Source organism: Eubalaena glacialis, chromosome 8, assembly GCF_028564815.1.
Source record: "Eubalaena glacialis isolate mEubGla1 chromosome 8, mEubGla1.1.hap2.+ XY, whole genome shotgun sequence".
Classification (NCBI taxonomy): domain Eukaryota; kingdom Metazoa; phylum Chordata; class Mammalia; order Artiodactyla; family Balaenidae; genus Eubalaena; species Eubalaena glacialis.
Window position 1 is genome coordinate 101,143,066 of NC_083723.1, and position 15,901 is coordinate 101,158,966.

General features: G+C 37.4%; 1 protein-coding gene and 1 non-coding gene across 4 annotated transcripts in view; one reads left to right on the plus strand and one right to left on the minus strand.

Moving 5' to 3' along the window:
• Positions 1–15,901, minus strand: part of IQUB (IQ motif and ubiquitin domain containing) — a 121,798-nt gene that overhangs the window by 84,935 nt on the left and 20,962 nt on the right. For all 3 annotated transcript variants that reach the window (XM_061197999.1, XM_061197998.1, XM_061197997.1), the window contains exons 7-8: positions 11,051–11,261; positions 2,653–2,828 (exon numbers count right to left, since the gene is read on the minus strand). In XM_061197999.1, the coding sequence (XP_061053982.1) occupies positions 2,653–2,828; positions 11,051–11,261 (387 nt within the window). The remainder of the gene's footprint in view (positions 1–2,652; positions 2,829–11,050; positions 11,262–15,901) is intronic.
• LOC133097063 (U7 small nuclear RNA) lies at positions 12,160–12,219 on the plus strand. Its single transcript, XR_009701939.1, has one exon. It is a non-coding gene; the product is annotated as a U7 small nuclear RNA (small nuclear RNA).

Here is a 15,901-nt window from a genome sequence, read left to right on the forward strand (position 1 = left end):
GTGCGCAGTGATGAAGCTGGATTCAACATAGAGCAACTTGCTAAAGGAATAAGTTTAGTTCAAAATATGACTCTGGAGAAGTATGAATATTATGGCTACCATACACTAGAACTCAGCTATTCTAGAATGAAGATATTCAAGAATTTGAAATGATAGTATCTACATTGCATATTTTCTCATAGTACCTGAAATATAAAATTACAAACCATTGGGGCTTCCCTGGTGGGGCAGTGGTTAAGAATCCGCCTGCCAATGCAGGGGATACGGGTTCGAGCCCTGGTCCGGGAAGATCCCACATGCCGTGGAGCAGCTAAGCCTGTGCGCCACAACTACTGAGCCTGCGCTCTAGAGCCCGCGAGCCACAACTACTGGAGCCCGCACATCACACTACTGAAGCCTGTGCTCCGCAACAAGAGAAGCCACTGCAATGAGAAGCCCGCGCAGCGCAACGGAGAGTAGCCCCAGCTCGCCGACCGCGCGCAGCAACAAAGACCCAATGCAACCAAAAATAAATAAATTTAAAAAAAAAATTACAAACCATTATTTCTTTCCCTTATTTTTCCTCCCTACCTTCCTCCACAAGCACTTATTGATACTCTGTGATGAGCACTGAGCTAGGATATGAGGCTATGGAGATAAAAGATAGTTCTTGCCTTAAGAAACTCAGAATCTAGGAAGGATTCAGACATGTAAACAGATATAATAAAAACTGACCACTATGTACTAAGACAAAAATGAAACAGTCTTATGAAGGTATATAGTACAGGCTAAAGTAGGAGGATCAGTGATCCTTTCTGGAGGAAGGGACATCTGAGCTTGTTTTGAAGGGTGACTACCTGGTTACTGAAGAAGGAAGGAAAGGATGTTCCATGTAGAGGCCACAGCAGATGCAAAAGCATTGAGAGCATGTGGTCTTTCTGTGAACGTGCAAGTAATTGAGCGTAGCTGAAAGTATGGCTGTAGTGTGCGAGCAGAGATGATAAACAACTGTGGGATGGGTCAGGTGTGCCAAGAATCGACTATAAAAGTCCTTGTTCCCTGAGGGCAACAAGGAGGGCCAGGGGCAGAGCTGTGTTGAATGAGGTCCATATGGCAACAATACGGATGATGGAGGAGGGAATTAAGAAGTGAGACTGGAGGTCGAAAGCCTTATTTGGGGACATAAAGTAATCCAGATGGGAAGGAAATCCAGATCCAATTAAATCAGTGTCAAGCTCACACACACAAGGCAAGACCTGTCTCATGACAGCCTCTCAGAGGAGATACGGAAGCAGGAGAGGGGAGCTGCTCCATAACATCTCAGAAGCTTCCCATCCTCTCCAGTGCCAGCAGGATCACAAGGCATTCCACCAAGACTCAGATTAGCTGTGGTCCAAGTCTTTGTTTACGTGGCGTATTTAGATACACGCAAGGTCATCGAGGTACATGGCAGAGCCACTTCCCTGTAGGCAGTGGTAGTGAGTTTGGAAAGGAAGAAGTAAAGGACTGAGGAGATTATTAAAGTAATAGAACAGACAGGTTGGTGGCTAAGTGGGACGTCAAGAATAATGCCCGGGTTTCTGTCTGAAGCAACTTAAGTAGATTATGAAACATTCACAGAAGATAAATTATGTGAGTGTTACAGAAGAGGATCGGTTTGGAGGTGAGGGGTCAAGGAAAGGTAAGATGATATGACTCAGGGGTTGACATGTCAACTTGAGGTGTACTCTGGGGACATCCAAAGAGCAATGATAGTAGGCAATTCAGGATGTGATCTGGAAGCTCCTAGGAGAGGTCTGGCCTGGAACTGCAGGGAGTTCCAGGATGCAGGCAGTAGTTAAAACCACAAGAAAAATTGAGATCAAACAGGAGAGCATATAAGTAAGATGAGTGGGGGGCATTTATAGTATCAAAAACTATGGTTTTTAAGACTATGATAACTAAGATAACTATGTTATCTCAAATAACAAGAATCATACAACCAGAATCACTACAGGAGAATATCTTGAAGGACTCCATCCCTTTTCTTCTTGTGGCTGGATTGGCTTTTAATTGTTTGGAAAGATCAAGTTTATAAAAGGAAATTGGTCACTATGGAAACAGGCTATTCAATATCAAGCAGGCAGTTTCACCACAAAAGGGTAATTACTTTAGATTTTCCCTTAATTTTATGTTTTCATGGTTTTCAATAATCATATATCCTTTTGGTCAGAAATTTCTAGTTACTTAATGACCTGGTGAGCAAATGCAGAAACACTAGTCTATAGCTATTTCCCCCACGTTGCTTACTATGGGGCACTGCAGATCCAGACATTTTGTGACTTCAATACTCTACATTTTATCAGGGTGTGCAATTCATCTAATTTCTATAGCCAGCCTAAGTCTAAATGAACAGAGTCACAAAGGTGGTGTCTCCATTTTTTCCTTCATAGCTCTTTTGTTAAGAACACGTTAATTTCATGTGACTTGTCAATCGTTATTCTAGGCTGCAGTGAAAATCTAAAGCTGTATAAGAAAAAAGAAAAATATATACAAAATTTAAATAAATATGTCACCAAAATACTAAACAAAATTCACACAAATTCTTACAATGTAAGTCTCTTCTTTAGTTCATTATTCTATATTGTTAAACTCAGGATACATTCATATTTAAATAATTGTTACTTCAATAACCTTATCCAAAAAAGCTTGTATCGATGCTTCCTGGTTAGCCGTATAAGCGATGTATCTATGTCTCCCAATGGAAGCAATTATCTGGGTCTCTTTTTCCAGGAGTTCACACAAAGCAGCTTTCCTTTCAGCTCCAGTGAAAGACTGGTTAATGCGTGCAAGTTCTTCTTGCCTCCAGACTAGAGGAATAACATAAAAGACTCTTGAGTTTTTAAAATCCCACATCTTTACAGAGCATTTTTTACTATCACCTCCTGACAAGTGTATTTTATTTTTATAACAATTTAAATAAAATTATACATGAATAGAATCATTCATATTGTACACCTGATATATGAAAAAAATAGGATGAAATGAAAGCTGAGAGACGTAAAGCAATAAAAGTAGAGTCAAACTAACAGAAGTTGTAAGACATCAGTACAGATCATGTCAAATTATGCCTCCAAGTAAGCATGCACACCCCCCAGTATTGGAACAAATATGGCTTGGATTTGTGGCAGCCATGAACGTGTCCTGCTCAGATCTCCCTCCAAGAGAGTACCTGTAGCTAGGAGTACAGGTGGCTAACAGTACCAGCTACAGCACTTCGGATCTGCCGCCATATTGGAGCAGAGGCCACACTTTCCCCACTAAGCTCCCAGTCAATGAGTAAGAACCATGGGAGAATCAGGGCCTGGCCATGTCTGCCCAACAGTGGTCTCTTCTGTGGTCAATCAGAGCTGACCGTCGGGCCAGCTCAGACTTCCTCAGAACTCTACCTGTTTGAAGATCTCCATCCCTCATCCTCATTCCTTCCCTCTCTCAGCTTTCACAGGTATCAACCTACATCTCAATCTGAAGACTTTCGTTGCCTTTCCCTGCTCTCTCTTCCCTTTATCTTTCACTTCAAACTTCATCTTGGTGTCTGCTTCCCCCAGTACCCAAATTGACAGTTTTATGTAGAAATGTTGACTTCAATTGTTTTCTTCATTATTAGCACTTTTAGAACGATTTTCCATTTCTTTACAAAACCCTAATTATATCAGCAAATGTTATAAAGTAATTACATTTACACTTTTACAGTATTTTAAAGTGTTGGTTACTATCAACAAAGACTGTGTTGCACATTACTATATATAAAATAGATAATCAAGGACCTACAGTATAGCACAGGGAACTCTACTCAGTACTCTGTAATAACCTATATGGGAAAAGAATCTGAAAAAGAATAGATATATGTATATGTATAACTAAATCACTTTGCTGTACACCTGAAGCTAACACAACATTGTAAATCAACTCTACTCCAATATAAAATAAAAATTAAAAATAGAATGTGTTGCATGAAATACATCCTAAAACCAAACCATAAAATGCCAAAGAATAGTACTTTTATAAACTCACTTTACCTAAAGATTACACCATATTCTCAAAATTAACCTCAGAAAATACAGAGTACTAGATCCTACCCCAAACGTAAATAAATCAAAATGTCTGGGCTCAGAATATATTTATTTTAACAGTGTTCCATTCAATTCTTATACATGTTAAATTTGGGGGAGAAAACTGTTTTATATCTCATATTTCAAAAATGTCAAACTTATTTACATTAAAGGAAAAATAGTGTTGGAAAGAACCTTAGAAATTAAACAGTTCAACACCCCTCCCCATCTAAGACAGCATCCTCTTCCCAGCAGCTTGGACAGGTTTAATTTGCTCACCCTGGTCCTGGTCCTAGCCTGTGAGGCTAAACAGTCAGTCTATTCTTTGCACCACATGGCATCGAAGACAGCTGTCACGGTCCACTTAGGTTTTCTCTTTTCCAGACAAAAACACTTCCCTTTCTTAAATTGCATATTATTTGACATAATTTCATGTCCCATCCAGGCCTAGTTCCTCTTTAATATATGGCATACCAAATTTCTGACAAGATGGAGGTTTATATACAGGCTGTTAACTCCAACTCCTCTCTCCTAAGTTCTTCTAGAAATGATACAGCAAACATGAAATGGGGGAGGAGAGGGAGAGACCGGAAGCAGTACTGGAAATCAGAGAGAGGTGTGATCCATGTGGTAGAAATCTTAGGGCAATTTCCGTAAGACACAGTGCAGATTCGACTGGAAGACACTCAAGGAGGCACAAATGTCGTCCCCCAAACTGCTGTTGTCTCATCTCAGAAAGTGGACCCTCTAGCAGAAGGTAGTAAACCTTAACTCAGGACTCAGAACTAGAGAAAAGGGTAGGCTATGAATCCATTTGATAGTTTACCTGTTTTAAGAACGTCTTTGAAAAACTTTAAGAAGGAATAAAAAAAGAATGCTTACATTTCAAATCATTGCAGAAAAGAGTAACAATCATAAATGATTGTGCAGAAAAAGACAAAAAAATTAGAAATAAAAAGCATAAAGCAAGATGAGAGAAACAAAATCAGGCATAATCGTTAATATTGAAAAATATGAAATGGTTCGATTTTTTTGACTGAAAATAAAATATTATGGTTTTTTAAAAATTCAATGACATGATGTTTTTGGAAGGCACAAAGTGATGCCAAAGACTAAGGTTAAACATAAAAGGATGGTAAATATGAACAACAAAAAAGACAGATACAGCAATATTAATATATTGAAAATAGGGGGGAAAACACTCAAAATTCATCCCTTGGGATAGAAGATAATTTTATGATGAAAGGTATGACTCTCATGAATATTTATACTGAAAAGCACATCCCATCAAGCTATAAAAAGCAAAACTTCTATCAGTTATAAACACTACTGTGGTGAGTATATTTTATATTATATAAACATAAATAAAATACAAATGAGTTAATCTATGACAGTCAAGAAGAATTAAAAACAAAATATATCTGACACAGTATGATTAACCAATTTAAATTAATTAATATACATCAAGCTCTGAACACCAAAGTCTGAAAATATATCTTATTTTCAAAGTTCTATGAAGCATTTATATAAATTTACATAAATTCTAGGAGTAGGAATAGAAGAAAACATAAATCCCCCAAATCAGAAATGTCGAAAACTGCATTTTTTGACACAGTACAATTCAACTACAATTAATAACAAAAGTTTAAAAAAGAAATATATTCCCATCTGCTTGGAAATGTAAGAAATACTATCAAAAATAACATTTTAATCAAATAAGAAGTAAAAGGTATGAGTGTCAACAATTAAGGAAAGAAAAAAAAAAGCACTACATGTCAAAATGCATAGGATGAACCAAAAATTGCAGTAAGGTCAATTTGGGGGAATTTTACATAAGGAAGCCTCAAATTTAAATCAGGCACCTGAAAAGTGTGTATTGGGGCAGGGAGCTGGGCAGAGTTATAAAAATCTGTAATGTATGTGACAGTTAATCACAAGCCTTCTCTGGAAGGTCATGTCTTCTGGGCACACCTCCCATTCTCCATGATTACTGAAAGATAACAGTATGGCTTTGATCCCTTGGGACATACATTTGGACTGTGAACCTGAACTCATTTGAGCCATATTTGTTTTCTGTTCTTCACAGAACATGGAAGCAAAACAAAAGTAGAAACAGTGACCTACTGTTCTTTATTCTGAACAAATATTCCATAAATTCACTCTAGTCTTTGACATTCATCACAATTCTTTTCAATGTGAACTTATTAGGTGCTTTACTACTGGAAAGCCATATTTACTTAATTAGCCATGTAATTCTTTCCTTTTATGTAGAGATGATTTATTACTTTATTGTCAGAATGATGAAGCTTCAGAGTCTCATGAACTACACTCTAGCCATAGAATCAAGCCTATTTTTTATCTGAACTTCAAAAAACCTAGTTCCCTGATCTGGTTATTATATCAATACTTGTCAAAATCCTATCACTTCTTTGCCAATTCAAAATACTCAACTGCAATTTTTAAGCAATTATTATCTGAAAGAACTCTATAAGGTTTGATGGTACATACAAAAGTGAGAAAGACATAATGCCTTCTTGAAGGAGCAAACGTGTCTCTGCCTCTCCCTAGTTGGATAGACTGTAAAATCCTTCCACTGGGACAGAATTTTTGCTTGTCATTACAGTTATCTTTACCCAAAAGCCTGACATTTTTCACCATTAGTTTTAAAGACTTCCTTTGGGTAAATCAACTCTTGACATAAGATTACTTCCTCTTATCTTCTATTAGATATGATTCAATCAAGTAAAATGTACTCTTCTGTTGTTATATTCCAGGCATGATTACTCTCTCATCGTGTTGCAGGGATATTTCAGAATATATTACATTTATATATAATTTATATAATTAGAAATTATATTTTCCTTTTTCTATTAAAATTTCAAGTTTACTTTAATACGAGTCCCTGCATCGAAAGGTAAATATCTGAAGTCATAAGTGTTGTTTCTGGCCCTCCTCTGTTATAACCACTGCCTTTCATGATATCTAGTTTTATAATTTTACCATATTATTTCTTCCTCCTCTCAAATTTCAATTTGAAATCATCCTGATCAGGTCAAGGACTTGTCACTTGTGTTCTTTATAAGAATCCCATTCTGTCTCTTACCAGGAATACATTATTCAGATACTGTACAGTTTGGTCTATTTGAAAAGAGGATTTGTAAATTTAAAAGCTAAATTGTGTTCAGCAAAAGGGTTGTAAATTTAAGTGCTAAATTATGTTATGAAAGTCCAGAAAATCCAAGATTGATGAGATTATCATTTAAGAGTAGTTTTACCAACCAGAAAACTTTAAAAATTTGACAATATCCATATACTAAAAGGCAGTATATGAATAAAGAGGAAGATTGCTTGCTTGTGGAAATAATAACTGAGAATATTTACCTCATGGGATTATATGGATGTCCCCAGAAAGCAAATAAAAACTGAATGATATTAGTAAGCGTATTTTACTTCCCAGTTTCACATTAGAAACCTTTGGGACCAGTAATAAATTTAGGCCATTAGGATATTTAAGCTATTCTGCCAACCTCAAAAAGCAATATACTGATCTGCTAGATTAATCCTTAAGTCCTGGGTGAATCTGGAGCTATACATATGTGTATTCAAATACATTTATATCCATATATATTCAGATTTTGTATTTTGCTTAAATTATTAGTATGACTTTTAAAAAGGAAACAACCCAATGAAGCTAATTAGAAATATGAAAATAACGGACCTTAATTCCAATAAAATTCTCCATTAGATGAACAAACTCCCTGTAAATCTATAGTAAAGGATAGACCATGGCATCAGAAAAATACCATGACCCACTACTAATAAGGAATAGAAAAACACAGGGACCAGGAACAGCTATATAAAACTGATTTTATAACTGATTTGACAGTTTCCAGAACTATACAGAGAAGACATTGAGAAAAGTGAGAGATTCTTCCTGCTTTCATAAAATATATTCTCCCTGGGAATGATAATAAAAGCAAACAAAAAAAATTGGAATCCTGCATTAGTTTGCTAGGGCTGTCATTGCAAAGTACCACAGACTGGGAGGCTTAAATAACAGAATTTATTTCCTCACAGTTCTGAAGGATGGAAGTTCAAGATCAAGGTGATGGCAGGATTAGTTTCTCCTGAGGGCCTCTCTCTTGGGCTTGTAAAGGGCCACCTTCCTCCACTGTCTTCACATGACCTTCTCTCTGTGCATGTCTGTGTCCTAATCTCCTCTTCTTATAAGGATACCAGTCATACTGGACTAGGGTCCCATATGACCTCACTTTTTCTTCATTAGTTCTTTAAAGGCCCTATCTCCAAATACAGTCACATTCTGAGGTACTGGATGTTAGAACTTCAACATCTGAATTTGGGGGGAACATAATTCAGCCCATAACAGATGTCAATAACCTCCAATATTTTTAAAGAAAAAGATATGAAAGCAACCGGTTCCTTTCAAAGAATACATTTATCTTATAACCTTAACTTACATTCTTGAACAAATTACCTAATTTCCAGGGTCTGAAGTTCAACTATAAAATGAAAGGGTAGTACTAAAATATAAAGTCCATACACATTCTAAAATTTCTGAGATCTAATAAACTTGCTATTTCCAAACAAGAAACAGAAGAACATACAATATTTTGTCTGTCACTGGCAGTTTATACGCATCTGCTTTTTAAAATTCTTATCACAGACTGGAAGCCTGAATGGAAAAAAAACCAAGAAAGATTCAGACTGAAAGCCCAGGGCCAGATCTGTCAAAGGACTGGGGCCAGGGAGTCTCCAGAAGCTAGAAGTCAAGGGACCTTGAGATCAAGAGGTAATAATTAGAGAAGAGTCAGAAAACACCATTTCCACAAGTTAAAACAAGACAAAGCGTAGACGATTCAATTCAACAAACATTTATTAGACATAATGAACAAGGTCCTATCTGGTGCCCTAGGTACAGACATGGACAGTTAAGAGAATGGTGTGCACAGAGAATAATGGGGCAAAGAAAAGAGGCTCTGAGCCTAATCCTTGCTGATAAGAGAGGTTTCCTAAAGATAATGACTCCTATACCGAGTCTGAGATAAGAGTGACCAGTCAGATCAAGGAAAGAAGTTGCCCTCAACATATTGCTATAAGAAAAAAAAAAAAAAAGAAGACATAAAAATCAAACACTGTTGCCCGGAGATAGTCTTGTCTTTGATAGAGCATATTATCATATATAGTTAAATTCATTTTCCTAAATTGATATCATTTTGCTTTTATTACTAAGGAACAGGTTACCTGGAGGAAAAGTTAAACTTTGTTATTAGGAGTTGTAATTCAAACTATGCAATTGTCACTATGAGCCACAAGAGGGCAACAGTTTCAAACACTGGAGTAAAGAATATGGAATGAAAACTATAGTAAATAGAAGAGCTATGTAAATTACTGAGCTTGTGAACCAGAATTTTAACTACAACAAAACAGAACTTTAAATTATTCTTAGAGTTCTAATTTAGAATTTTAGGCCTGGAAGAAAACTAAGAGATGTCTCTTTTATGTAAGAAATTTCATTTTCATTTTCTTCCATTTATCAAGGAGATAGATGTATTACTATTGCTTGTTAGACCTAGTGTTTAATTGTATCATCTTCAGTAAATAGCATATTATCATATAGCTATTTAAATAGACCTGATATCTGATACCTAAAATTGTATTCGATTAGAGAGGAAAGGATGACCTGAGTAACAGAGCATGTAGTAACGTCCACAAATAAATAGTATATAAAGAAACAACGTTATAGTAAGAAAATTTACTTAAAGTTAATACTATGAATAATCATAGAGAAGTTAAAGACTATTATTTCTTTGGATAAAAAGACCGTATTCAACTAAAAAAAAAACCTGAGGCTACTTTTAATTTTTTTAATTCTTCTATGTCATCACAAGAGCCCAACTTCACTTTCCGGTATCTAAGGTAACAAATAACTCTTCTGTTCTGGTTACTTCCACTTTAGAGGTACTCTTGGGAAAGCAGAAGCTAGAGACAGTTGCATGGCTACATCCTTGGGTTTCCCTTCGTTCATTCACTTATTCATTCTACCAGTATTTGTTGGGCATGTGAGCTAAACACAGAAAAAGAGATCATCCAAAAAATAAATGAGTCATTCATTTACGGAGCTTACAGTCCAGTAGTGAAATTAATGTTAAAAAAAAAAAGTATTGTGGTGTTATAAATGAAAAGTTTGGTGTGCAGTGAGAACCATAAGATGATAATAGGATGTCCAAGTTGCACTGTCAGTCACAAAAGCCTGTGAGTAGGTGATATTTAAGCTGAGATTAGAGGGTGGGTATTGGGGAAAAGCTTCAAGAAGAACAGTGTATATACTGCCCAAAGTAGGGAGTGATTGGCTTGTTCAAGTAACGGAAGTTTTTAACTGTGTCAATGACTAGCACACATCCTATGGAAAAAATAAGCCATAAAATCAAATGTGTAGAGAATATATATACATATACATATACATATACATATATATATATATATATATATATGTATATATATGTATATATATATAATCATTAGTAGAGGGGAATAAAAAGGTATCTCCTGAAAAGAGCAGAATCAGAGACAGAATGCTGGACTGAGGGGTTCAAGACAGTTCGACTCTGAGTTCACAAATTCCCAAGACCATCAGAGAAACAGACTGGACAATACTTTCCCTTTTTATCTCATAGGGATGAGGAGCAAATGAGATAACATACTAAAACTGAATAATTCACAGAGCCGTGGTCACATTTTATTCATCCATTGTTAATATAAAAGCGTTTCCAATTTCACTCCAGCCTTAATTCCTGTTCCAAATGTAAGACATTATTCATCTTTTAAAATTCTCTAGTCCAGATACCCCAGACATCTTCCTAAAATAATAAGGTCCCCCTTTTGTCTTTAGTAAACCTGTTTTTCCTACTAATGAAAAATTATAAAATTAATATTTTATGCAAAGCCTAGTTCAAACTTACGTTCTAGTGCATTGTAAAGAAGTTCAAAATCTTCTTTTGTTTGAGGATTATGCCTCCGGTAATAATCCAATTTCATCCACTCTTCTTTTTCTCTTATCTTCCTTAGTTCTTCCTGTGCTTCCCACTGCAACCTTAACATTTTCTGTCTTTTTAAACTGTCTACGACAACTTTAGCATGCCATTGTCTGTAGTAAGTCTGTATCACAATTACCTATACTTAAAGGAAATAAAATATGGTCAACCTTATTACACAATGAAAGGCAACAATGACTATTTCTATTCCAATTCAATAAGTACTAAAAAATACTGACAGTCTAGTTTCAGCTCTATGCCATGTATTCTCACATACATTATAACAGAAAGGTCATAGATAATGCACATCAGCTATCTGACTTTGAAATCTAGTAGCAAGTATACCTTCACAGGAGGCAGTTAGTATGAAGTTAAGGGCACAGGGTCTGGAGTACAGCTTGGTTTAAATCTTCCCTCTGCTACTCACTAGTTAGTTAATTTGGGGTAAGTTACTTGCCATCTCTGTGCTTTAGTACCCTCAGGTGCAAAATAGTGATAATAATACTACGCATATAAAGTGCTTACCTCAAGCCTGGTACACCACAAGTCCTCAATAAATACTATTATTGTTATGAATACTATGTATTGTTATCTACTTTTTCTTAATTGTCATTAGCATAGGCTCATATCTTTTAAAAAATGGTATTTACTAACCACACAGTGGGTAGGTTATATGTGGAAACCACCAAAGCAAACATGTATTTATTAAATTGTGAGAAAAATATATATGTCTGAAGGTATATAATACAGTACTAGAGTCACAAAAAGCTTGCGATATAACTGAGAGTTTTTTTGTTTTTATTTAGTAAACTCATTTAAAAAAAGTAAAATATAGAGAGGCTAGATCAAGTTTGAGGGTAGAGAATATGCTGACACGTCCCTTCCCCTCATCCTAACCCCTGATGACTACAGAAAAATTATAGAAGCAGAAATCAATAAAGATATTGGATCATACTGAAGGAGTCTTCCAACAGAACAGAAACTTTAAAGAATTCCCTTCAGGAAAGGAGGCACGTGGAATAAACTGAAGAAGGAATTAGTGTTACAGCTCTTTTAAAATTTGTCTCAGGTTTTCCGGTCCACACCGGAAAACCCCCCACGGAGCAGGGGTGGAATTTGAAGGAATCTACAGCCTAATCATGCACTGGAGAGGCAAGCTAGAAAACACAGAAGTGTCTCTAAGATGTTTCAACCCCAAAACTGGTGGATCCTGTGAGCAGAAGGGGTCTTAGGGCAACTAACAAGGTGACTGCTTGAAAAATGCAAAAGGGACAGGGTCCTCTAAAACAATTTAGGTAAAGAGCATCAGAGGTATTTGCCTCTAGGCAAGAGTGGCTAGTGTCCCAGAAAGCTGGTGACACCCAGAATGAATAGAAGCCCCCTCTCCAGAAAACTAGCTGCCTCCCAGAATCAAGCCTTGTGCATCCCCGAAAGCCACTGAGGTAAGGCTACAGTAAACAAATATGTTGTAGCACTTTGGACATCAGGAATTTCAAATACTCTTGAGTACACACCCAAGAGTAACCAAAGATTTGAGAACAGCCAACAGAATAAAAGGTGCCTCATTCAACGTAGAAGAATTTACATTTGTGTGAAAGAGAATTACTAGAACAGAGGTTCTCAAAGTATGGTGGCCAGACCACCACCAGCAGCAGCAGCATCTGGAAAATTGTTAGAAATGCAGATTCTCAGGCCCACCCCAGAGTTACTGAATCAGAAATTCTGGGATGGGCATGGATTCTGTATATTTACAAGTTTTCCAGATGTTCTGCTGCATGCCGAAGTTTTAGAACCACTCTTTTAGAGTAAAACAAAACAAAGCAAAACAAAAAACAAGACCAGACTAGATAGAGTTAACATTTTCAGAGAGAAAGGAAAGGCTGTTGAATCAATACAAAAGAAGCAACAAAAGACTGTGACAACATTTTTATTGTTGAAATTTTAAAAAAATCAGTACAATGTGTTTATCTTGGGGGCTATTAAACTTGTTAAACTCATTAAGGATATTAAAACACCGTTGTTTAAACAACTTAGTTTTTCCCTTCTCGCATGATACTCCACGGATTGGCCCAGGGATTGGCAAGCAGTTTAGGGCTAGTAGGAAGCTCTGTACTGTTTTACAAATGGCTTCCTACTTGTGTTTCCTAGTGGCTGATCCACTTATCATCATCTTCTAGTCAGTAGAATGGGGGAAAAGACAAAAGAATTGCAACCCAGTCAGTTTAAGAGCAATATCCAGAAGGGGCACACATCATTTCCCCTCACATTCCTTTTTTCCAGGCCTTAGTTCCTTGGCCTCACCAACACAGAAAAGAGGTTATAAAATGTAGTTTTCAGTGTTGCAGCCTCATGCCCAGCTTAAGCTTTACTACAATGGGAAGAATAGGTATCAGCCAATAACTAGTAATCTATTCTGCTGATCTACAGAATGTGCAGAGTCTAAGAGGGAATTAGTAAGCAAGAAACTTAGACAAGAAAATCTTTTAGAATGCAGGGTGAAAGGTCGTAAAAATTAGAAAGAATGGAGGAATATTAAGAGACATGGAAGATAAATGTAGACATTCCAAAATATGTCTGATACAAGTTCCAGACAGAATGAAGAAAGTTGGATTAGAGAAACTGCTCAAAATATAATAGAAGAGGATTTCCCCAAACTAAAGACATGAGCTCTCAGACAGAAAGGATCCATCACCAAGTCTCAAGCACATCACCGTAAGATTACTAAGGATTAAGTGAAAATCCTAAAAGCTTCCAGAAAGAGGAAACAAAGAACTGAGAATCCCATTGACATCAGACTTTTAATCAAAAACATCTTCAAAGATATAGAATAAAATAATTTTGAAAATAAGTTTGAATCTAACCTTCTACACCCACTCAGACTAAAACCCAAAATGAGGTTCATTCAATAGGACTTAGATGGTTCACCTCCCATGTGTAATACCTGAAATAATTACTAGAGAATATGTTCCAACAAGAACAATAAAGAGGGGGAACCTTCAAGATGGCAGAGGAGTAAGACATAGAGATCACCTTCCTCCCCACAAATACATCAAAAATACATCTACATGTGGGACAACTCCTACAGAACACCTACTGAACACTGGCAGACCTCAGACTTCCCAAAAGGCAAGAAACTCCCCACGTACCAGGGTAGGGCAAAAGAAAAAAGAAAGAACGGAGACAAAAGAATAGGGACGGGACCTGCACCTCTGGGAGGGAGCTGTGAAGGAGGAAAGGTTTCCACACACTAGGAAGCCCCTTCACTGGCGGAGACCACGGGGATCGGAGGGGGGAAGCTTCGGAGCCACGGAGGACAGTGCAGCAACAGGGGTGCGGAGGGCAAAGCGGAGAGACTCCTGCACGGAGGATCGGTGCCAACCAGCACTCACCAGCCCGAGGGGCTTGTCTGCTCACCCGCTGGGGCAGATGCGGGCTGGGAGCTGAGACTAAGGTTTCGGAGGTCGGATCCCAGGGAGAGGACTGGGGTTGGCTGCGTGAACACAGCCTGAAGGGGGCTAATGCCTGACAGCTAGCTAGGAGGGAGTCTGGGAAAATGTCTGGACTTGCCTAAGAGGCAAGAGACCATTGTTTCGGGGTGCGTGAGGAGAGGGGATTCAGAGCACCACCTAAACGAGCTCCAGAGACGGGCGGAAGCCGCAGCTATCAGCTCGGACACCAGAGACGGGCATGAAATGCTAACACTGCTGCTGCAGCCACCAAAAATCCTGTGTGCAAGCACAGGTCACTATCCACACTCCCCCGGGAGCCTGTGCAGCCCGCCACTGCCAGGATAAATCCAAGGAGAAACACACCAAGACACATATTAATCAAACTATCAAAAATTAAATACAAAGAAAAAATATTGAGAGCAGCAAAGGAAAAGCATCAAACAACATACAAGGGAATCCCGATAAGGTTAACAGCTGATCTTTCAGAAGAAACTCTGCAAGCCAGAAGGGAGTGGCAGAACATATTTAAAGTAATGAAAGGGAAAAACCTACAACCAAGATTGCTCTACCCAGCAAGGATCTCATTCAGATTCAATGGAGAAATTAAAACCTTTACAGGCAAGCGAAAGCTAAAAGAATTCACCACCACCAAACCAGCTTTACAACAAATGCTAAAGGAACTTCTCTAGGCAAGAAACACAAGAGAAGGAAAACACCTATAATAACAAACCCAAAACAATTAAGAAAATGGTAATAGGAACATACATATCCATAATTACCTTCAATGTAAGTGGATTAAATGCTCCACCCAAACACCTAGACTGGCTGAATGGACACAGAAACAAGACCCGTATATATGCTGTCTACAAGAGACCTACTTCAGACATAGGGCCACATACAGACTGAAAGTGAGGGGATGGAAAAAGATATTCCATGCAAATGGAAATCAAAAGAAAGCTGGAGTAGCAATTCTCATACCAGACAAAATACACTTTAAAACAAAGACTATTACAAGAGACAAAGAAGGACACTACATAATGATCAAGGGATCAATCCAAGAAGAAGATATAACAATTGTAAATATTTATGCACCCAACATAGGAACACCTCAATACATAATGCAAACGCTAACAGCCATAAAAGGGGAAATCGACAGTAACACAATCATAGTAGGGGACTTTAACACCCCACTTTCACCAATGGACATATCACCCAAAATGAAAATAAAAAAGGAAACACAAGCTTTAAATGATACATTAAACAAGATGGACTTAACTGATATGTATAGGACATTCCATCCAAAAACAACAGAATACACTTTCTTCTCACG